The 23,574-nt window shown below is 40.0% G+C and overlaps 1 protein-coding gene across 1 annotated transcript in view; it reads right to left on the reverse strand.

The window, feature by feature from the left end:
* LOC146693745 (uncharacterized) overlaps window positions 1–23,574 on the reverse strand; it is a 46,450-nt gene that overhangs the window by 9,640 nt on the left and 13,236 nt on the right. The window contains exons 2-6 of the mRNA XM_085478807.1: window positions 12,437–12,633; window positions 12,214–12,322; window positions 11,520–11,937; window positions 10,693–10,852; window positions 8,463–8,516 (exon numbers count right to left, since the gene is read on the reverse strand). Coding sequence (XP_085334933.1) covers window positions 8,463–8,516; window positions 10,693–10,852; window positions 11,520–11,937; window positions 12,214–12,322; window positions 12,437–12,633 — 938 coding nt within the window. The remainder of the gene's footprint in view (window positions 1–8,462; window positions 8,517–10,692; window positions 10,853–11,519; window positions 11,938–12,213; window positions 12,323–12,436; window positions 12,634–23,574) is intronic.

Here is a 23,574-nt window from a genome sequence, read left to right on the forward strand (position 1 = left end):
AACAAGAGAGATGATCAGCTGATCATTGATCAGTTTCATGATTGAAGTAGCAACAGGAGAGAGAGGGAGAGAAAGAGAAGAAGAGGCAGCTGTGCAGCAAAGACAGAATAACTCCAGTTTTGTGTCTTTTTCATTGTAGCTGAAGTACAGGACTAATCGCGTTCCTTTCCCCCTCAATACGGATGTATTGTAATTGGTCCAGCCCACAGTTGATCATGACCAATTGGCTAATCCACCACCTTTCATTGTTTATACCGTTGCAAAATCCAAAACACGTACAAAATTCAAAACACGTACAAAATCCAAAACCCATTCAAACTCCAAAACACGTACGAACTCCAAAACATGTACGAACTCCAAAACACGTACAAACTCCAAAACACGTACAAAATCCAAAACACATGCAAACTCCAAAACACATGAAAAATCCAAAACACGTACAAACTCCAAAACACATGCAAACTCCAAAACACATGCAAATTCCAAAACACATGCAAAATCCAAACACGTACAAAATCCAAAACACATGCAAACTCCAAAACACGTGCAGAATCCAAAACACATGCAAACTCCAAAACACATGCAAAATCCAAAACACATGCAAACTCCAAATCACAACGGAAGTGCTCCAGGACGCTAGGGGCAGTGTTGAGCTCGATTTGCAAAATAAACGGCAAGTTTGTTGCAAACACATGGGCTGTATGGGACAGTCTAGTCTCCATCGCGCTTCCCAGGTTGCCTAGCAACCATGATACTAACCGCTGGAAACGTGTCATACAACTTTGTTTGACAGAAATGAAGAAGAACATATTTTGTTCATTTGTTTGTTTGTTTCTACAAGAGCTTTGTGAGATTTAATAAGTATCTGAGGCTGAGACCACAGGACAGTAAAACATGATTGTTGGGCTTCATTTCTGTACTGAACAGTCATTTAAGATTAGCTAGTAAATAACAATTAGCTAATGTTTTTCATGAGACTAAAGTCATATCACTTTGGTAATGTAATGTAATGTAATGTAATGTAATGCTTCTTCCCGCAGGCGATACGGTCTCTCAATCACACCACCACACAGTACTGACCCACACATACAGTTCTTACACACACTGGACATTCTGGACATTGTTTTCACTTCATTACTTAAATCACGCTGCTGTTATTGTGTATATGCTGCTGTTATTGTGTATATATTTATTTATATTTCTTCATACATTCTTATATAGTTCTATATTGTGTATTTTGTTGTACAGTTATTTTATTTTCAACTTTAATTTATATATTTTACCTTATTCTCCCAGTCAAATTTACCCTTCATTCTAATTTGTGTTGTACAGTTATTTCATTTTTAACCTTAATTTATATTTTATTCCTTCCTAGTTAAATTTACCCTTTTTAATTTTTCATATTTATTTCCTATCTTATTCATAGCCTTTTCCTTTTTTTGTTTTCTTTAGGTCACGAGCAGTTGTCCAAGCATTTCACTACATATCGTACTGTGTATGACTGTGTACGTGACAAATAAAATTTGAATTTGAATTTTTAAATATAATATGGCCAATATTATAGTTAATACATGAACATGAACTCTGTGTCAAATACTGAGCCTCAGTACAGATTCAAGTTGCAGTTATTTACATGTCTTCTCACCTAATTAAGTGTGCCTCTTGGCAGAGGCGCACTTAGTTAACTTTTGGCCCCCTAAAAACAGATTTCAAACTTCATTTGTGGTGTGTTGGCTCTCTCTAGTGGTATGTCGGGAGTGGTATGGCCTGTCTACCCGTATTTGGATTACCGTAATGACGAGAATATCAACGGCGCGCACAGCGTCGCTGCTTTAAGGAACCATTGGAATTTTTAAGGTTGCGCGAACCGTTGAATAGTTACGGTAACCGCAAGGGTGTATGCTTGGTGGAACACTCCATATCCCACAAGTCATGGCACGCCTCTACCGACTCAAACAATGGCGGCCACCATTTCGTTTTAATATGTATTTTATTAGTGTTTCTAGGTCGCAAAATAAACTTTTAAGATATTTTCAGGCGAGGATGTAGGTGTGTAAACTTCAAATATCTGCTCGTTTTATCAAGAGATCCCATATTAGCAACAGTTCTCAATTGTGGATCAGGGAAACCGAAGGCAGGAGAAGCAGGCGGCTGCCGGTCGGAGCGTGAGGTGAACTGAATTTCAGGTAAGAAGTTATGAACTGCGCACTCTATTTGTGTCAGATATAAACCGAGTTTAGGTGTAGTTTATTTTCGTTGTGTTGACTTTTTACAATAACTCGTACTGCGTGCTAGCTAGCACGACGGAGTTTCTATACAGCTGTGTGCGCGCTAAGTTACTGATGTTGAACTTTATGACATGCTCCCATGTCATTCTCTCGCCTGTTGAAACTTCAATCATGAAACTGATCAATGATCGGCTTTTCTCTCGTTTGTTTATTGTGCTAAACAACAGCAGCACGTTTAAGCTTGATCAGCTGTTGTTAGAATTCATTTGATTTTAATTTCTAGTATCAGCTGATGTTTGCTGGAGCCACAGCTGTAAAAAAGGGCTGGTCGAAACCAGGAGATGTCCTTACTGAATCATCAGAGCTGAACTGGTGATGGAGAAACAGGTTTACCTTTTAGGTGACATGAATGAGTTGAAGGGAAGTTATGAACTGTTTCTGAGAGACAAATAACACCAAGCTCCTTTTTTTGTGTAGCTGACAGCTGGTAACTGTGCAGGGGCGGATCTAGCAAAGCTTTTGCCAGGGGGCCAGGTAGGGCATTAACAGGGAAAGGGGGACACGAAGATATACTTTTCTTTCTTGCTCTCATATAAAATATTTAGCTTTTATTAAATAGTTATCTGAATCTTACAACCAAAGCTTGTATAATAATACACAAGATTGGCTGTAGACCATTGTTAATCATTCAGAACACTGTGTAAAATAACAAAAAACAAAAAGTGAATATAAAAGTGCATAAATATTTATTTTACCTGTTTGATGTGTGTGGCAGGGCGTGGTCTGCAGTGCTGCTGCAGGGGAGGTGGACCCACGGGCGTAAAGTCTGTGCTCTCTCGGCTGTTTTTTTGGTGTGTGTTGGGCTGTGCGTTGAAAAGCTACAGCTGGCTGTGTGGGTACACCAACCATGTGTGAAAAGTGGTCCATAACGTAATGCTTCAAAGCATGTTCATGCAAACATTGTCGGGTCTGCCGTGGTACAATGCGACTTCTGCTCATGAACCTCTGTGCACAGCGTCTGCAAATCGGGGCTGTACGAAGTCCCCTCATCGTTACACAAAACTGTAAGCTGTCATCTGTGAGGCGCGAGAGGTGTTTGTTTTTACCATAGTTCATGGTGGAGAATGGCTGCTCTGCTGAGTTTTGCTCTCTGTAGCCGTATGAAAGGCAAACTACACTGATTAGCAGCGGCATAGGCACTAGTGATGGGTCGTTCGCGAACGAAATGGCTCTTAGAGCCGACTCTTTGACGTGAACGACGCGAGCCGGCTCCTTATCGCGAGCCGTCACGTGGGGTTTTTTTTTCTTTTTCTTTCTCTCACCCTCTCTCTCTCGCCTGCACGTGAGCCTTGTGCTTTACGCTGGGCAGAGGGGGGAGGGGCGGTAGTTACACTCAGTAGCAGGAACAGAGCCAGAGGGAGAGAGAGAGAAAGAGAGCCAGGGACAAAAACGTGACATTAGAAAGGTATAGTAATCATCCACAACTATTTTCGGTTGCAGATGATAAAGGATTCAGAAAGTTTATTCATCCAGGCCCATATGACAGAGAATATGCATGTTCTTTTTGTTTTGATATTTTAATTTATATTTAATTGGGTTGTGGTTTGCAGTGTTTTGTGTTGTTTTCACTTTAAATTTGCAAAAGGAAAAAGCTGAAAATTTAAATAGTTAAAAGTTGAAATGTGAATAGTTGATTTTTGTATTATATGATTTATTTATTACATTTTATGTGGAGTGAATAAATAAAAGTATATTTACGGTGGCCCCTACAGACAAAGCACATACAAACTTCAAATCACGTACGAACTCTGATGCATGTGCAAACTCCAAAACACGTACAAACTCCGAAGCATGTAAAAACTCAGAAGCACATAAAAACTCAAAACACGTACAAAAGACAACAGAAGTGCTCCAGGATGCTGGGCGCAGTGTGGAGCTTTTGGTATCTTGTGGCTACACAAGCCAGCAAGTACCAACAACCGGATTTGGTGTGTGGTAGTAACAGGTAAATGAACTTTTTTTTAAATTATTTGAATATATATGAGTGCCTGTGTATAAATACACAAACAATACACACATGCTTTCAATTGTGTAATTTAAGTGATCTAGTAGCTCTGCTTTGGAAGTTCAGTTCATGCTAGAAATGTTTTTCGGAGTTTGTACGTGTTTTGTCTCTAGGGGCCACCGCATATATTTATATATAAACATACCGGTATATAAATAAAACCACTTTGTTTTACGTTAGTAATTCTTTTTGTGCATAATTTTATATTATTGTTAATAATAAATTAATTAAAGCAACAGAACAACCTGAAGAGCCGGTTCGGAGCCGAAAGAGCCGGCTCTTTTTAGTGAGCCGAACCGAAAGAGCCGGATCTCTAAAAAGAGCCGGAAATCCCATCACTAATAGGCACACTTAAAATTTCTTCTGAAATTTTCGCTTTCTAGTATATATATATACACACACAATTTAACACATATTATACATGATTCTTTAAGAAAGGAAATAAAGGCCGTGTGCCCTGTGCTTCTGTCAGGGCTCTGTGTGCGGGCAGGCGGAGAGGAGGATCCAAACGCAGGACTCAGACACTAACGTGAAACTCAAAAACCTCAGCTTTATTGCTGGTATGAAAACAAAACATGAAGTGACCACTGAAATCGGAGAACAGGAACACAGGCATAATCTGAGGGTACGACGCGACACCGAGCATGGGAAAACACAGGGCTTATATACACAGGGTAGTAACGGGGGAATCGGCAATAGCAGTTTCACGTACTTTGATAACGAGTCGGCATGCAAAGTAGAACAGTGCAACCACCCTGCCCCAGTTAAATATTCCATCTGAGAAGATCTCAGAGGCCACTCTCATAAAAACCTTTCTTGTGGGACAAAGCGAAGAGTTATTTATCATTCTAGGGAAAAAGATTGAATAATGGTAAGCAAATAATTTAGTTATTACAGTTATAGTTGAACAAACATGCATATCATAATACTCCACGCCTTTAAAGTTGCCTGAAGAGGCACACAGACAAGTTACCAACCTTTGGAGCTCTACATTTCCATCCAGCTCGTCTCCAATATGCTGCAGGCACTGAGCAAGCTTCTTATGTTTTGGGTCAGTCAGCTGGCTTCCATCAAGCTGTTCTCTCGTCACTGCACTATTGCCATCTCTTTGCCTCTGAACTCGCTCATAGATAAAACTATACAGCACAAATACACAACAGTAAGCCATCTTACACTTTCTCTAGTTCAACAGCAAGAAACCAAAGTGAAGGGGTTAAGATGACCTGGTTACCTAAGCTGGTTGTCATCATTGAACCTTGGCACATTAGCACTTTCAAAATGGACTGTTACTTATATATAGCACTTTACTACTCTCTTTGAGTGTCGAATGTGTTTTCTTACAACAAGCCTCGTTCACATATGATACATATTTTCTCTGTGCCAAAGCACTTTTAACCCAGCATTAGGACACTAGCACTCTGACGGATGTGCCAAGGTCAACATGAGATTCACTATTTATGTTGACATGCAACCTAGAAGATCAAACAAACAGCTTTGCAATTGGTAGGTGATCAGCTCTTCCTTCTGAAACAAGTCAACAAAGGCACTCAAACTCCTTACACCCAACCCCTTATATATCAAGTTGATTTCCTTCACAAAAATGATATATTCCACATATAACTGCTACCCAAGAGTGTAGTGTGTACTCACTCCTGTAACAAAATAGTTCCGACTTCCAGTATCTGATCTCCGGAATTCCATGAAAGACAAAGGTAGACACTCATTAGATGACTCAAATGCTGATAAATAAGCATTGCGCCAAATTATTATGAGATCACTTTAGATGACAGAAAAATTATACGTCAATTCTCAGTTTCATCGTACGTATTTTTTTTTTCGTAACAATTAGTTTAAACACGTTTTTAAAACTATTGTTTTTGTAAATTATTTATATCTCCTGTTGAACTCAACTCTAGACACCTGTTTGTCCGTAACATATACAAAGGCAATACATCAAATCTGGTGTTAGTTATTTAGTTGATAGTATTAATTTAAGTTAATTCACGTTAAAAACTGCCGTAACTGCCCAGTCAAGACACATATGTGGGGCCCAAATAGGGAGCAGCAGGGCTAATATTTGGGGCCCACTTGGGAAACCCAACTGGGGTCCAGCTAATTTTGTCCTCAGTTTCCATGGTGGCCCCAAATGTGTTTGCCCACATAGGTTAATGACGGGCCCTGGATGGGCCCCAAATCCGGCCCAGCGAATAAACAAGTGTGGGACCCAGATGGGTAGAAGTGGGTCTGATAGCACTTGGGTTACCCACCTGGGACCCAGCTACTTTTTCCTCAGTTTTCATGGTGGCCCCAAGTGTGTTTGCCCAGATGGGTTAATGATGGGCCCCGGATGGGTCCCAAATCAGGCCCAGCCAACAAACGAGTGTGAGGCCCAGATGGGTAGAAGCGGGTCTGATATTTGGGGCCCACCTGGGTTACCCACCTGGGACCCAGCTACTTTTGTCCGGCCCCAAGTGTGTTTGCCCAGATGGGTTAATGGCGGGCCCTGGATGGGCCCCAAATCAGGCCCAGCCAATAAACAAGTGTGGGACCCAGATGGGTAGAAGCGGGTCTGATATTTGGGGCCCACCTGGGTTACCCACCTGGGACCCAGCTACTTTTTCCTCAGTTTCCATGGTGGCCCCAAATGTGTTTGCCCAGATGGGTTAATGATGGGCCCCAAATCAGATCCAACCAAAAAAACATGTGTGGGGCCCATATGCATAGAAGCGGGTCTGATATTTGGGGCCCACCTGGGACCCAGCTACCTTTGTCCTCAGCTTCCATGGTGGCCCCAAATGTGTTTGCCCAGATGGGTTAATGATGGGCCCCAAATCAGATCCAACCAAAAAAACATGTGTGGGGCCCATATGCATAGAAGCGGGTCTGATATTTGGGGCCCCCCTGGGTTACCCACCTGGGACCCAGCTACTTTTGTCCTCAGTTTCCATGGTGACCCCAAATGTGTTTGCCCAGATGGGTTAATAATGGGCCCCAAACCAGATCCAATCAAAAAAACATGTGTGGGGCCCATATGCATAGAAGCGGGTCTGATATTTGGGGCCCACACGGGTTACCCACCTGGGACCCAGCTATTTTTGTCCTCCATTTCCATGGTGGCCCCAAGTGTGCTTGCCCAGATGGGATTTTGGATAATACAGTAAGCTAAAATTTAAATCACCTGTACAACAAAGTCAGTTTATCTTTTTTATTAATACTGATTAATATGAAATTTTAAAACAGTATGCAGTATAACAGTAATTTTTTATATACTATACAAATATTTTTTTTTGTTTAGAGAACATGTTGACAAAAAAGGTCCCTAGTATACACAAAACAATAACAAATCAATGTTATACAGTTTAAAAGAAAAAGAAATGCACTGAAACACAGCTTCTCACTCATTCACTGATCCATTGGTCCTGAAAAAAAGTGCACTTTTTCACAAATAACATCAGATTTGCAATACTACTGGAGTTGTTTTGAAAGTTGTGCTGAACAAGTTGTTTGACCTCCTACATTGAACTCTTTGAAGACCATGAGTATCCATGGTAACAGAAAAGCTATTTACAAAAGGATTAACCAAGTAGGCACTCAAAAATCAAATTAAAAGACATCTACATAGTTACATTGATAAGTGTTGTGGGGTGTCTCAGTGATGGACAAAGCTTAGAACAGGCACGTGGTTAACCAGTTGCATGGTGCAGAAACAATCACCTCATAGTAAACACAAAACAGAATGGATGATTGTGGATTTCAGGGGGAACAGGAGTAAACAAAGCACGGTTTACATGCTGAGAGACGAGGGAGAAGACTGGAAATGTAACAACGACTACATCTACCAAGGAGAGAACAGATTCTACTTCTTGAGGTGTGTGCTGGATGGGCACCGAAGATTTTCATGTAAAACAAAAATAGGGCCATCAGATAAAGTTTGGGAACTACTACTTTAATGTCTGCACCAAGATGTGGAATATCTTCTACAAGTCTCTTGTGGAAATTCCAATCTGCTTCCCAGCCATTTGTTAGGGCAGCAGTATCAGAGTCTGTGAGTTTGAAGTCACACTGGTGACACACTGGTAAAGAAGGCTGGCGCTGGAGTTCCTGGAGCTGATTGTGCAAAGAAGAATATTGCACAAACTGCTAAACATAACTGGAAATTGTTCACATACCGTAACACAGTGAGGAACCAAAAAATGGTTTAGTGAGAGCCGTCTTCAAGTATGCTGCAAACCAGAGAGAAATATGTGGTCATTCCTGGCAGCAGCCATCACCCTCCAGAACAACCTGAGCTGATGAGCCCCCCCCCCAAAAAAAAACAACCCAAACATAATTTCCCTCAATAATAAAGTATTTCTAATTAATTTCATCTCCACAGTCTATCTAAACCGAGTCACTAAGGTATACCTCTCTTGCACGCGACACTGTGCCCTTGCTAGGGCTGCTCGATTATGGCAAAAATGATAATCACGATTATTTTCACTGGAATTGAGATCTCGATTATTTGACGATATTTATTTAACCCTTTAAGACCTACTATAGAACCAAGTCCGCCAGAGCTTATATTATTTTTTTACATGTTGTAGTGCCATTTGTGGGAGCATTTTAATTTGCTATGCAACTGTTATAGCCCATATTTTAATAATATGTATGCATTAAGTCCATAGTAACTACATTAATTGCAAAAAAGTGCAATAAACTACAAAAAAAATTGAAAATCATTTTTGCTTTTTTTACATATATTTCTACTTGGAGAAATTTAAGAGGCTTATCCCTCAAAACTTTAAATACAAAAAAGTTGCAAAAAATAGTTTACAACAACAGGAAATTTATTTTGAGTGTCTTCATAGTTTTATTTTGGAGATACAGCAATTTTTATATACTGCAGGAAAAACGAAAAAACAATCCTATGATGCAAATTTGCAAAGAAAACAGCATGTGCATCAAAATAAACTATTTCCAGCAGTGCAATTCGAGTTCTAAGCATCTCAGAAACTATTCAGAAAAGTCAAACATGACCAGTATAGGCTTTTAAGGCCTACGAGTAAAAAATGACGTCACTTCCGGTTTCGGGCAGGAAATGGTAAATGGCCTGTATTTATATAGCGCTTTACTAGTCCCTAAGGACCCCAAAGCGCTTTACATATCCAGTCATCCACCCATTCACACACACATTCACACACTGGCGATAGCAAGCTACATTGTAGCCACAGCCACCCTGGGGCGCACTGACAGAGGCGAGGCTGCCGGACACTGGCGCCACCGGGCCCTCTGACCACCACCAGTAGGCAACGGGTGAAGTGTCTTGCCCAAGGACACAACGACCGAGACTGTCCAAGCCGGGGCTCGAACCGGCAACCTTCCGATTACAAGGCGAACTCCCAACTCTTGAGCCACAATCGCCACAATGGCGGATATGCGGTAGTTCGCGCTGACCTCTGTTTCAATGTGGGAAGTGTTACGAATAGCTGATCGGATCGGCAAAGCGTGTTTCTGGAATATTGTGTTTTTGTTGCTGCAAGCGCTTTTTATGCAGTTTTTGCAAAGCTTTATGTGGAAGGAAACCGTGACCGAGGACAAGCTGATGGCATCAGATGTAAGTACAACTCCTCCGGGTTATTGCGCTAGCTTACACGGTTCCGGTCCTACAGGGATTTAAAAATAGTTACACAAAACGGAGCGTGCTGCTCGACCGGCTTTAAAGGGTTAACAATGACTTTAAAAAATAATATAAAATAGTGTGCAACACCACTGAAGTTTTTTTTTTACCTCTCTTTTCAGCCAACGGCAGTCACTCTCTCCTCTCCAAATAACTTCTGCTTAGCTTTCCGAGCTTCCCTCGGGTCCTCTTAATCAGCGGTCTCCAACCTTTTTTGCGCCACGGACCAGTTTATGCCCGACAATATTTTCACGGACCGGCCTTTAAGGTGTCGCGGATAAATGAGGGAGGGGCTAATAATCGGCTCCGTCATTTTTAATGATCGTTGAAAGCCCAGATCGTAATCGTGATTAAAATTCGATTAATTGAGCAGCCCTAGCCCTTGCCATGCGATTTCCTCCTCTATCTCTTGTACCAATAAACCACTTAGATGCTGCCTTTTCTGCCTCTTTTCTGGTAATCTGGCTTGTAAGAGCATTTTTTTTCAAGCTGCCTGTAAAGCACAGATATTGACCACAAGAAAGTGAGACTTTATTACTGAATCTAGACACAGCTGTAATTCTCTTTTTTTTGTTACATACTTATATTTATACTGTGACACAGCATAAGATGTCACATAAATGTTGAACCAAAGTATAAAAACCTTAAGTCAGTGATTAAATTGATTGGAAGACTGACTACAGCTGAAGTGAGCATCTGTTATTCAAACATCAACAAAATATCTTACAAACTAATGAGCTTACCATATAGCACTTCAAAAATTTTAAGCCCTCGAAATTCCCGCTTTCCATGGTGCCCAACGAAGTTATATTGCCTGGATAGAGCATTGTCCATAATGAAAGCCATCATTCTTCTGGTGGCTTCATCAACAGTGCTCCCTCCGATCTCTGCCACAACAGCAACCTTAGGACACACAAGGACAATAATTTTACTGACAGTAGTACCATCAGTCACACCTAAAAGAAAACCTGCATAGCTACACAGTAATTAGGCTTAAATGCAAAGAGCTAAATGACTGATCCACCAAAAGTATTTTCTTAAGGTTTGGCGTGGCACAACTTGTAAAGTACAACTTATTTTATTTTCAAAAACAGCAACTTTTGTGAAGCTCACCTTCCACTACTTCATTGAACTGACCATGTTTGAACAAACACCAACTTTCCTTGATCATGGTAAATGGCCTGTATTTATATAGCGCTTTACTAGTCCCTAAGGACCCCAAAGCGCTTTACATATCCAGTCATCCACCCATTCACACACGCATTCACACACTGGTGATGGCAAGCTACATTGTAGCCACAGCCACCCTGGGGCGCACTGACAGAGGCGAGGCTGCCGGACACTGGCGCCACTGGGCCCTCTGACCACCACCAGTAGGCAACGGGTTAAGTGTCTTACCCAAGGACACAATGACCGAGACTGTCCAAGACGGGGCTCGAACCGGCAACCTTCCGATTACAAGGCGAACTCCCAACTCTTGAGCCACGATCGCCCGTCATAACTGCTAGCATAAAACGCAGATTGAGGCATTAATGACAATGACTATTGTTATTACATCATTATTATTTACCACTTCTTTCAGGAAGACAGGGTCTATCAGTTTTTGCTCCACTACTTCCACGTCTGCGACTGTCCGGAGAGGAAAAACAGCACCCTCGGGTAATACTGCAGCAACTGGTCCATCACGTTGTTTGAGGAGAGACTGTAGCATTCGACTTTGGATCCTCTGAGTCTCCTTAATGTCTTCCAGGAGGGTTAGAACACGTACAAACATGCTGGTATTGGTGGCTTGTACAAGTTGTCTTGGAACTGGTTGTGAAACCACAGGTGAAGGAGTTGAGGGTGGTGGTAGCTGAACAAATGGATGAGTGATGTTCTGGTGGGGAGTTTCACTTGAATGTCTATTCTCCATTGCTGATGGTGATGAGGTCTCTGGCTGTTCCGCAGCGTTGTCCCAATCCTCATCCGAGCTTGACTGGATCACTGGCCTTAAAATGAATTTTAAAAAATATTAAAAAACCCCACAAACAATTTAGTTACTGGTTAGTCCTACAAACTAAAAACATTAATGTATAGTCCGGCATCAAAAGGAGTCTAAAACTGATTTTTAAAAGTCAAAAAGTTACAAAGTGCTATTTTAAGATCATATCTAAATCTGGTGAGCAGCAATGGTCTGCTAAAGACACTGTCAATTTTTTTTTGTTTTTCTTATAATCACCACGATAAATTGTTGCTTTTAAGGCGTTTTTAAGAAACATAATTACCTCCTTTTCCGCTTCCCTTTTCCCAATCTGCTTCCAGAATCCGACTCAGTCTGCAGATCAGAGGTTGCTTCAGACCTCCGCAGTTTCACCCTGGCATTTTCATAGTTTTCTGTAAATTTTTGACATACATCAACAAAATGTTGTTAGTGAAATTACAGGGAAATTTTTTGTTCTGTCTTTAATGACAGAATATTTGGTAGCAATAAATAAAAATGCTTCTTACCAGCTTTCCCCAAGATGTGAACTCTGTACTGTGACCAGTTTGTATCTGGAGTAACTCCATCCTTTACAGCCTTATTGATATTGACTCTCCCTGGTGGCCAGAAACAAGAATCTTCCGCTGGTCCTGTAAACCACTTGCAAGGAATTATGGATACACCTCCACCATCCAGAAAATCAACAACTGCAAATGGTAGCATGCTGGTGAGAAAGCAAAAAGAAGCCAACTAGTACAGCAGTGGCAATGCCATATATCCAGACTTCACTGGCAAAAGCACCATTTTCTGTTTTAATTCATCAAGTAATACAAGATGCATTTGTTTAGACAGATTTGAAACAAAGTAAATTCCAAGGCATGTTGAGTCCAATGGATAGCTGAAAAAGGCATTACAGTTTTCAAAGATAGATATTTTTCTTTAGATATTTAGAAGTCAATGTGGGCAAAGATCTACTTCTATATAATAAGCTCTAGTACATCAATCTTTATTATTTTCAGCTCATGATTTATTTCCATTTTTCAGCAAAGCAGCCTTTGAACTATACACAGCACCTGCAAAGGGAGTTTTTCCTTCCCATTGTCACCAAAGTGCTTGCTCATAGGGGGTCATATGATTGTTGGATTTTTCTCTGTATGTATTATTGTAGGGTCTACCTTACAGTATAAAACACCTTGAGGCGACTGATGTTGTGATTTAGTGCCGTATAAATAAAACTGAATTGAATTGAACCATCTCACAAGCTTACTCACAATTAGGGGTAGGTTTCAATAACTGATTTTCCGATTAAAATCGATTTTAGTTTGAATTAAGTGCTATGGATTCATTAAAATCCTGAATTGACTTTTAAATTTAAATGTACTTTGCCAGAAACGCCAGAATCTCAGGCTACGTCCACACGAACACGGGTATTTTTGAAAACGCAGATAGTTTCTATGCGTTTGGGCCTTTCCTCCACATGTAAACGGCGTTTTGGGTCACTGAAAACAGAGATTTTTAAAAACTCCTGCCAGGGTGGAGATTTTCGAAAACTCAGTTTTTGTGTTTAAGTATGGATGAGGAAAACGCAGATTTAGTCACGCAACGTCAAAGATGTGTGCCGTTTTTGTCGTCACGCTGTGCGCCACGTTATTGTTTACATGAGATTAATTTCTACAATAAATAAATACTGTTGCTGTTAATCTTACCATCTGCAGTGTTTACACGCTTACATATACACATGCAGTTACTGTCCCTGCATTTAGAAAGACAGAGGCGTCAGAGTGAACTTCTACATTGAACACAGACGCTCTCACAACCCAAAATCCCGACATCAGTTTTGAATAAATGTTTTTTTTTTTAAATTAAACTACTTATGCTGTATGCATTTTGTTCATTCCTAAGTTGCGAGTCTACATCAGCCAAAATATTGTCTTTAGCTAATAACATTTGAAATGATGAAGGCACTTGAAAAGTAACACAAAATTAGCTGCCTTTTCAGAAAAATACAAAAACTTTTCAGAAGTACTTAAAGTTTTGTGAGGGCACAAAACCCTGTTTACTCTTTCCCTCCTAGGCTTCTAGACTTCTGATTGGCCAACATTTAGTTTTTAGCGTTTACATGTGGACGGAGATATTTGTTCAAAACTGCACGTGTGGACTGGACTTTTTGTTTGTTTGTTTGTTTTTAAACAAAAAGGTAAAATCTCTGTTTTCAAAAAGACCCCTGTACGTGTGGACATACAGTGGGGTAAAAAAGTATTTAGTCATCCACCGATTGTGCAAGTTCCCCCACTTAAAATGATGACAGAGGTCAGTAATTTGCACCAGAGGTACACTTCAACTGTGAGAGACAGAATGTGGAAAAAAAAATCCATGAATTCACATGGTAGGATTTGTAAAGAATTTATTCGTAAATCAGGGTGGAAAATAAGTATTTGGTCAATAATAAAAATACAACTCAATACTTTGTAACATAACCTTTGTTGGCAATAACAGAGGTCAAATGTTTACTATAGGTCTTTACCAGGTTTGCACACACAGTAGCTGGTATTTTGGCCCATTCCTCCATGCAGATCTTCCCGAGAGCAGTGATGTTTTGGGGCTGTCGCCGAGCAACACGGACTTTCAACTCCCACCACAGATTTTCTATGGGGTTGAGGTCTGGAGACTGGCTAGGCCACTCCAGGACTTTCAAATGCTTCTTATGGAGCCACTCCTTTGTTGCCTGGGCGGTGTGTTTTGGATCATTGTCATGTTGGAAGACCCAGCCTCGTTTCATCTTCAAAGTTCTCACTGATGGAAGGAGGTTTTGGCTCAAAATCTCACGATACATGGCCCCATTCATTCTGTCCTTAACACGGATCAGTCGTCCTGTCCCCTTGGCAGAAAAACAGCCCCATAGCATGATGTTTCCACCCCCATGCTTCACAGTAGGTATGGTGTTCTTGGGATGCAACTCAGTATTCTTCTTCCTCCAAACACGACGAGTTGAGTTTATACCAAAAAGTTCTACTTTGGTTTCATCTGACCACATGACATTCTCCCAATCCTCTGCTGTATCATCCATGTGCTCTCTGGCAAACTTCAGACGGGCCTGGACATGCACTGGCTTCAGCAGCGGAACACGTCTGGCACTGCGGGATTTGATTCCCTGCCGTTGTAGTGTGTTACTGATGGTGACCTTTGTTACTTTGGTCCCAGCTCTCTGCAGGTCATTCACCAGGTCCCCCCGTGTGGTTCTGGGATCTTTGCTCACCGTTCTCATGATCATTTTGACCCCACGGGATGAGATCTTGCGTGGAGCCCCAGATCGAGGGAGATTATCAGTGGTCTTTCTGATGATTGCTCCCACAGTTGATTTTTTCACACCAAGCTGCTTGCCTATTGTAGATTCACTCTTCCCAGTCTGGAACAAATCAACAACACCTCAAATCAAGAACACCTATATTTTATTTGCTTTTTCTGGAAAAATGAGAACAATGGCAAGAAAAATGATGATGTCTTCTACAGAAATAGAGTGCTCACTGATCTGCCTCTCTGACTGCTGTGCATGCTCCTAACACAGGGACAAAAGCTGAGGAATGAAGCTAATAAAGACAACACCAAAGCAGTTTTGGTTGCTCTGATAGTGAAAATACCCTCCCGTATTCCTCTTAAAAAATTAGAACTTTGTTAATTTGGTCTAATACAGTCCTTTATTAATACTAATCATAGAGAAAAACCAAGATAATGTTTAAGTACAACTTGATGTTAAGTACACGCAGTAATTAATTTTGGTGCTAGTTAAGCAGTATACAGGACACCAGACAATGCTTTCAAACTGTGAAAATTGGCTAAATCCAACATTACGTAAAAATTTCAACTAGCTTAGCCTTGCTTGAGTGCTAGGAAAAAGTTCGCCAGCACTTGTGCCATACATTACTTTGCAGCATCATAACTTTGTAAACATTTCATTTATACTCATTCAAATTAAGTCAAAAAAGTTCTTACCCTTAGTGCAGATAAGTCCGTAGCTCAAAGATTAGTGATGTGCGATACCACTGATTTCCTTTCCGATCCGATACCAAGTAATATTCAGGGTGGTATCGACGATACTGATCCGATACCGAAATTATAGCATCATAATGATTACAGGACATCAGATTACTTGTTCTTATCACTTAATACATTCATAATACATTCATAATCTTCATACATTCTTATATATTTCTATACTGTGTATTTTGTTGTACAGTTATTTTATTTTCAACTTTAATTTATATATTTTATCTTGTTCTTTCCCAGTTAAATTTACCCTTCATTCTAATTTGTTGTTGTACAGTTATTTCATTTTTAACTTTCATTTTTATATTTTATTTTATTCCTTCCTAGTTAAATTGACCCTTTTTAATTTTCATATTTATTTCCTATCTTATTCATAGCCTTTTTTTTTTCTTTAGGTCACGAGCAGTTGTGTAAGCATTTCACTGCATATCATACTGTGTATGACTGTGTATGTGACAAATAAAATTTGAATTTAATAATGTAGGATTCATCATATAGAAATTAAAAAAAAAATGAAGTTGTGCGCTATTTGAAATGTTGCCTGCCTGCAGCACTAAAGGACCCGTGAGAGACGTCTGTCTCGCCCTAGCAGCACCTGTCCCTCTCCTCCTCTTCAGTTCATCTCAACATACTGTAACAGCCGTTATGGTGTGGTGTCCCTTTAAGACACCCAAGTCGAGGGTTGATGGTGTCATCAGTGTGTGCCACTGCTCTCTCGCTCTCTCTCTCTGTGATTATGAGGACACGTGCCTTCACGCTCGTGCTTAACGAGGGACGGACTTATGTTTTCTTTTCGAGACCCTTTTTTTTGTTTTGTTTGCAGCGCTTGGGTTGTATGAACGCTGGGCATTTTGTTGTTGAGCCGCAGCCGTTCAGCCGATCTTTTATACGGTTGCTGAAGAATGCGTATTAAAGAACCACCGTGGATTACTGATACCAGTGTGGGTGTGTATCCTTCCGCCTAGCCTGCTAGGTGTTTTGCCGCCTCTTCTCAACCACACAACACAACCCAACGTTACAATACGCTCGTCATATTCTGTGATATGGTTTACTCTGAGGTGTTTGACAAGGTTAGTGATTTTGCCACAATTGTGGCATACATGCCAACCCTCCCAATTTTTCCGGGAGAATCCCAAATTTCAGTGCCCCTCCCGAAAATCTCCCTTAGCCACCATTCTCCCGGATTTCTCCCGATTTTCCACCCGGACAACAAAATTGAAAAACCATATCGCAGAATTCATAGCGCGGCCCAGCCAATTCCAGTTTCCAACAACGGCGGCAGCGACTTAGTTTTAATATTACTCTTATTTGTCTTTCTGGGTCGCAAAAAAACTTTTGACATGTTTTCAGGTGAGAATGTAGCTGTGTAAACTTCAAATATCTGAGCTGACTCACACATTGTTTTCAAACCCCCGTGGTCTTTCACTACTCGGGTTAAACATAAGTCACTTTGATAACTTAAAAATGTTATTGTTTGGCTTTTTCAGTGTTTTATTTGTTCGTGAGTAAATCGGTTTGGATGAGATTAAAGTTATTAGATTAGATTAAATAAAATTTAACTTTATTAATCCCTCGGGAGGGTTCCTCCGGGGTTTTCACACAGCTGAATAAACGCCAAACAGAAAACTAATTAAACAAAGTGAAACGGTCGAGAGTTTACGTCAGTGCCCAGTTATATTTTAGATAGCAAGGAGCAGACGGCAGAGTTTCACTCCACCGAGGGAGCTCGTGACCTACTACCCAGCTTTCTTTAGACCGTGAAGGCCGGGTCCTCAGGTAGAAGCAGCCTCTGAATTTGGACACCCCGCTGTTTCCGGACATTTAACGTATTTTATCCGATAAATAAACACTGTAAAATGTATTTATCCCCCCCAACAGCCCTTTTGAATATCTCCATAGTGTGGCCACAACACCTCATGTTTTTGCCACATGTATCGCAAACCACGTCTCAGCTTTTGTGGAGGTAAAATACGTTCGCACATGACTCCAATTATGCTCAGCCATTGTTGTGAGTGCGCGCGCCAAGGGGCTGCGAGACATTTATACAGCCGTATTACGCACATGACTATGAAAGGCGGAAGAGAAAGTAGTTCTTTTGAATGTAGACAATCCGAATGTTATAGTTTCTTTCCACTGTGTTCCTGTTAATGATAAACTACAAATTTACTCTAAATTACTAAAATATCGATATTCTAATGTGAGAATCGATTCTAGAACATAAATGATTGGTATCGGAGGAATCGATATTTCAGGATCGATCCGCACATCACTATCAAAGATGCACTTAATCCAAAAATTGCCAGCTTAACTGTCAGCTTTGTCCAAGGGCGCGAAATGAAGAATGTTCCAGAATGGGGGTGACGGGTTTAAGAAAACCTGGTGATATTTCATTAAATAACGCGAGATTTCGAAAAGCACTCCTACATAGAGTGAATTTTTTTTCCCATTTAAATGTAAAACCATTTATTTTATTTTATTAAGCGTCTTTATTAAGTCACATCTGTTCTTTGTGTTTCACTTATATTAATATGTTTTATATGTATATTTTGTTATTAATTAAATATACATATGCTGCCTCTGGCATAATTTATTATCAGTTATTTCATCTTAATTCATGTTTATATTTACACATGACTAATAATTATACTTACCTAAGGTCGTTAAACTCAGTTGCCTGTTCATGCAACTTCCCATATATTACCCATATGGTGCCCATAGAACATAGCCCATCTGGGCTGTCTCAGATGGGTCCTACTTGGTTAACCCAGGTGGGTCCCAGGTGGATGCCCATTGTAAGCCCATCCCCACTTGGAACCCCCATAGCCCATGTGGGGCCCACATACTGGTGTTTACTGGGTGAGGAAATTTGCCATTTTTTTAATGTCAAACGGATGCTGTTTCCAAATGTGTACCTTTCGCTTTTGGTCAAACGCGTTTGCTTACTCTTTGTAACGCGAACATCTACACAACGCAGTGCTAACGCAAAGCTAACGTTTAGTTACTTTTGCTAAGCTAAGCCCTATCCATGTTAACGATACACTTAGCAAGCAATAAAGCAGCAAACTGAATGTTAACTGTTAAAGCGCCACATTATCTGTGTCTATTGGACTCCCACCGACTCTGTCAGAGTCGAAATATATGTATTTTATTTGTTGACGATAGCTGCTACTACCTTGATCGCATCCTCCTGGGTGTGATGCCATCTTGTTTTCTGTTTGGGTCGTTTCTGGTTCCCGTGCAATCACGTGATAACAGTTATTTGTTCGTACCAGTGGGCGGCACTTGTCACCCTCACTTTTTCACCCTCTAGTTTAATTTACAAATATACAAATAGAACTATAGGCAACAGAAATAGGGAAAAACTATAATGTCCCCTACCGAACGTAAAGTGGTACGATAACTCTGTAATTTTAGTCCAAAAAAAGTCTGTTATATCTTTTTTTAGCCTCGCCTAAATGAACGTCATTTCCCGTACCTCGGTGTCTTCCGTCCGTCGCGCGCATACACAGGCCTCTTTACGACTCGGCTGGCAAAGATGGCGGATGCACAAGTATGTTCGGCAAAACGGCGTGGTGACTTTAAATCGACATATTTACACTTTAATAAACCTTTTACTCATCTAGAATTAAGTATATGTCATTATAGTGTTCTTATATTTGTTCCTGAGTCACTTCAAACTACATTTACGCGCTTATAGTCAACATTTTTTGCTCCTCTGTACTCCCTCGTGCAGCACTCAAGTAGCCGGAATGGTAGCTTGGTTAGCTTAGCGTGCTATTACTTACCATTCCCTGTTGATACGGCTTCCACTCTTTGCATGTTGTGCGTGTTAAGTCTTAGCGTGTAGGCACGTCTTCTGTAACTTGTTAGGCTGCATGTCATATTAACCACATATATTTATATATAAACATATATAAATAAAACCACTTTTTTTTTACGTTAGTAATTCCTTTTGTGCATAATTTTATATTACTGTTAATAATAAATTAATTAAAGCAACAAAACAACCTGAAGAGCCGGTTCGGAGCAGAAAGAGCCGGCTCTTTTTAGTGAGACAAACCGAAAGAGCCGGATCTCTAAAAAGAGCCGGAAATCCCATCACTAGTCCTAAGCATCCCAGAAACGATACAGAAAGTCATAAAGTCAAACATAACTATTATAAACACCAGTGTAGGCTCATGAGGCCCTGATGGTAAAAAACTACATTTCCACGAAAATGACGTCACTTCCGGTTTCGGGCAGGTCATGGTGGACATGCGAGAGTTCGCGCTGACGTCTATTCCAACGTAGGAAGTGTTATGAACAGCTGATCGGATCGGCAAAGTGTGTTTCTGGAATATTATGTTTTTGTTATTTTTGAAATACACCAATTTTTATATACTGCAGGAAAAACGAAAATAAATATTATAATGCAAATTTGCAAAAAAAACAACATATGCATCAAAATAAACTATTTCTTCCACGGTTTTTTTAGTGCACTCTCTGAACACCTTGATTGCACACTCATTCTTGGCGGTGACCTCAACCTTGGACTAAATGAAGAAATGGATAGGCTCAACACAACAGGAACTCAGCGTAATTGGCAGTCCACAAATATAATCAAACAGTATATGAACGACTTTGGTCTTTGCGATGCATGGCGCTCTCTTCACCCCACCAGTAAGGAATATACTTTTTTCTCGCATGTTCATCACTCTTACTCTCGTCTGGATTATTTTTTGGTCAGCAGCTCACTGCTGTGTGACATTTCAGACACTGAGATTCATCCTATAGCTGTCAGCGATCATGCTCCTGTATCTTTAACACTAATGCACAAGAATAATACTACGCCAAGTAAAAACTGGAGATTTAATATATCACTACTTAAAGATGAAGACTTTATTAAATACTTTAAAAAGGAATGGACTTCATATTTAGACTTTAATGACACTCCCGGAATATCTGCTTCTGTTCTATGGGAAGCAGGGAAAGCTGTGATGAGAGGTAAAATAATTTCTTTCTCATCACACAAAAAGAAAGAAGAAAACAAAAATATTCAGGAATTAGAAAAGAACATCAAATCACTAGAAGAAGCCTACGCGTCCCACCAAGATCAGGAAACATTGAACAAAATATGCAAAACAAAACTAGAATTAAATGAAACTATTAATAAAAAAACACAATTCCTTATACAAAGACTTCGCTTGCAGAATTTTGAACACAGTAACAAATCAGGTCGATTTCTAGCTAACCAGCTAAAAATAAATAAAGAAAAAACAACTATATGTGCTGCTAAAGATTTATCGGGGAACACAATATATGATCCTGGAAGAATAAACAACATTTTTAGGGATTTCTATGAAACTTTATACTCACCACAAATAAACCCATCTAAAAATGAAATTGATCTGTTTCTTGACAACGTAACTCTTCCAAAATTACTAGACAATCAAGCAATGGAACTGGATTCGCCACTGACGCCAAATGAACTCCAGGAAGCCCTGATAAGTATGCCCAATAATAAGGCTCCAGGTCCAGACGGCTTCCCTGCAGAATTCTACAAAGAATTCTGGACAATTTTGGCACCAGTATTCCACAGCATGTTGCAGGAAATCGAGGAAAAGGGCAGACTACCACCAAATATGAATTCTGCCAACATTAGTCTCCTGCTAAAACCAGGCAAAGACCCTTTATTTCCCTCAAGCTATCGTCCAATTTCTCTTTTAAATGTAGACCTTAAAATAATCTGCAAAGCTCTCTCAAAGAGATTAGAGAAAATGACCCCCCTCTTAATTCATCCTGACCAAACTGGTTTCATAAAAGGTCGGCACTCCTCAACAAACACTCGTAGATTACTTAATTTAATAGACTACTCATACGATAAAAACATCGAAGCCATAATATTATCTCTAGATGCAGAAAAAGCATTTGACAGAGTTAATTGGAAATTTTTATTCGCAACTTTACACAAATTTGGTTTTGGAAACTCTTTCATAAACTGGATAAGAATATTATACAATTCCCCAACGGCTCGTATCAGAACAAATGACCAGACATCCTCCAGCTTCTGTCTCCTGAGGGGCACCAGACAGGGATGCCCACTCTCCCCCTCACTTTTTGCAATTTTTATCGAACCTCTAGCAGCAGCATTTAGACAGGCTACAACAATTAAGGGCATAAAATGTAAGAACATAGAACATAAAATCAGTCTCTATGCGGATGATGTGTTGCTTTTTCTGCAAAACACACAAACCAACCTCTCTGAGGTAATTACTTTAATAAACTGGTTTTCAAGAGTTTCAGATTATTCAATTAACTGGCCAAAATCTACAGTTCTCCCCATTAACTGCTCCTTCCATAATTCTTCCTCTGCCCCACTGCAATCCGGAAATATTAAATATTTAGGTATTAATATCTCTCCTAAGCTTTCAGACTTAACTAAACTAAACCACATCCCACTTCTAAAGAAAGTAGAAGGCGATCTGACTAGATGGAAATCTTTACCCATATCACTCATGGGAAGGGTCGCCACTATAAAAATGATGATCTTGCCAAAAATAAATTACTTATTTTTGATGATCCCTAACAAACCATCACAAGATTGGTTCAGATCTCTGGATTCATATATTTCCAAATTCCTTTGGAAAGATAAACCCCCGCGTATTAGCTTAAAAACGCTACAAAGAACCAAGGATAGAGGAGGATTAGATCTGCCTAATTTTCACCAATACTTCTTAGCCAACAGGCTTCAGTTCATCTCAGAATGGTTAAAACATACCTTCTTAGTTGAGCCCTGGCTAGATGTTGAACAGGCACTATGCAAGGATCTAGAGATTTCAGACCTACCATTTATTAGCTCAAACATCAAAAGACATGAATGCTTTAAAAGTATCAACATCAGCTTTTCTCTAACAGCATGGTGGGAGTTTCTAAAAATAACGGAGTCTTCATTAATCCCATGCAAACGTACACCTATCTGGAATAACCCTGACATATTACAAAACAATAATATGATTAATTTCCCAGAATGGAGTTGTAAAGGAATTAAATACTTAGAACATATATTAGAGGGAACAGAATTTATTCCATTTGACAGACTAGTTGAACAATATGGGATCAACAAGACAAGGTTTTTAGAATATCAACAAATTAAATCCATAGTAAAAAAGAAATTTAACCTCAGTCAAGTTGAATTACAAACACCACTAAGTGCGGCACATTTTCTTACTCTTAAATCCCCCAAATTATTATCTAAAATATACAGAACACTTTCTAAATTAGATGAATCAATATCCCTTCCTACTGCAAAGTGGGAAGCAGATTTATCAGTCAACCTAGACCAAAACTTCTGGTCTCAGATTTGCTTAAAAACTTTTAAATTAATTAAAAATCCCAGTCTGCAATTAATACAATACAAAATACTTCATAGAGTGCACTATACAGGTCATCGGATGTTCAAGATGGGCTTTACATCTTCCAACAACTGCTCACACTGTCAAGGCAATACACCAGACAATTACATCCACGCTCTTTGGTTCTGTCCACCAGTGCAAAAGTTTTGGCGCGAGATATGTGAAGACTTATCAAAATGTCTGAAATGTAACATTCCAACCTCCCCCTTAGTGTGTTTGTTGGGCAGCTT

Source organism: Copadichromis virginalis, linkage group LG14 (assembly GCF_057382275.1).
Source record: "Copadichromis virginalis isolate Kocher_CV1m ecotype Utaka linkage group LG14, C_Virginalis_male_GT1.1, whole genome shotgun sequence".
In the NCBI taxonomy this organism is placed as follows: domain Eukaryota; kingdom Metazoa; phylum Chordata; class Actinopteri; order Cichliformes; family Cichlidae; genus Copadichromis; species Copadichromis virginalis.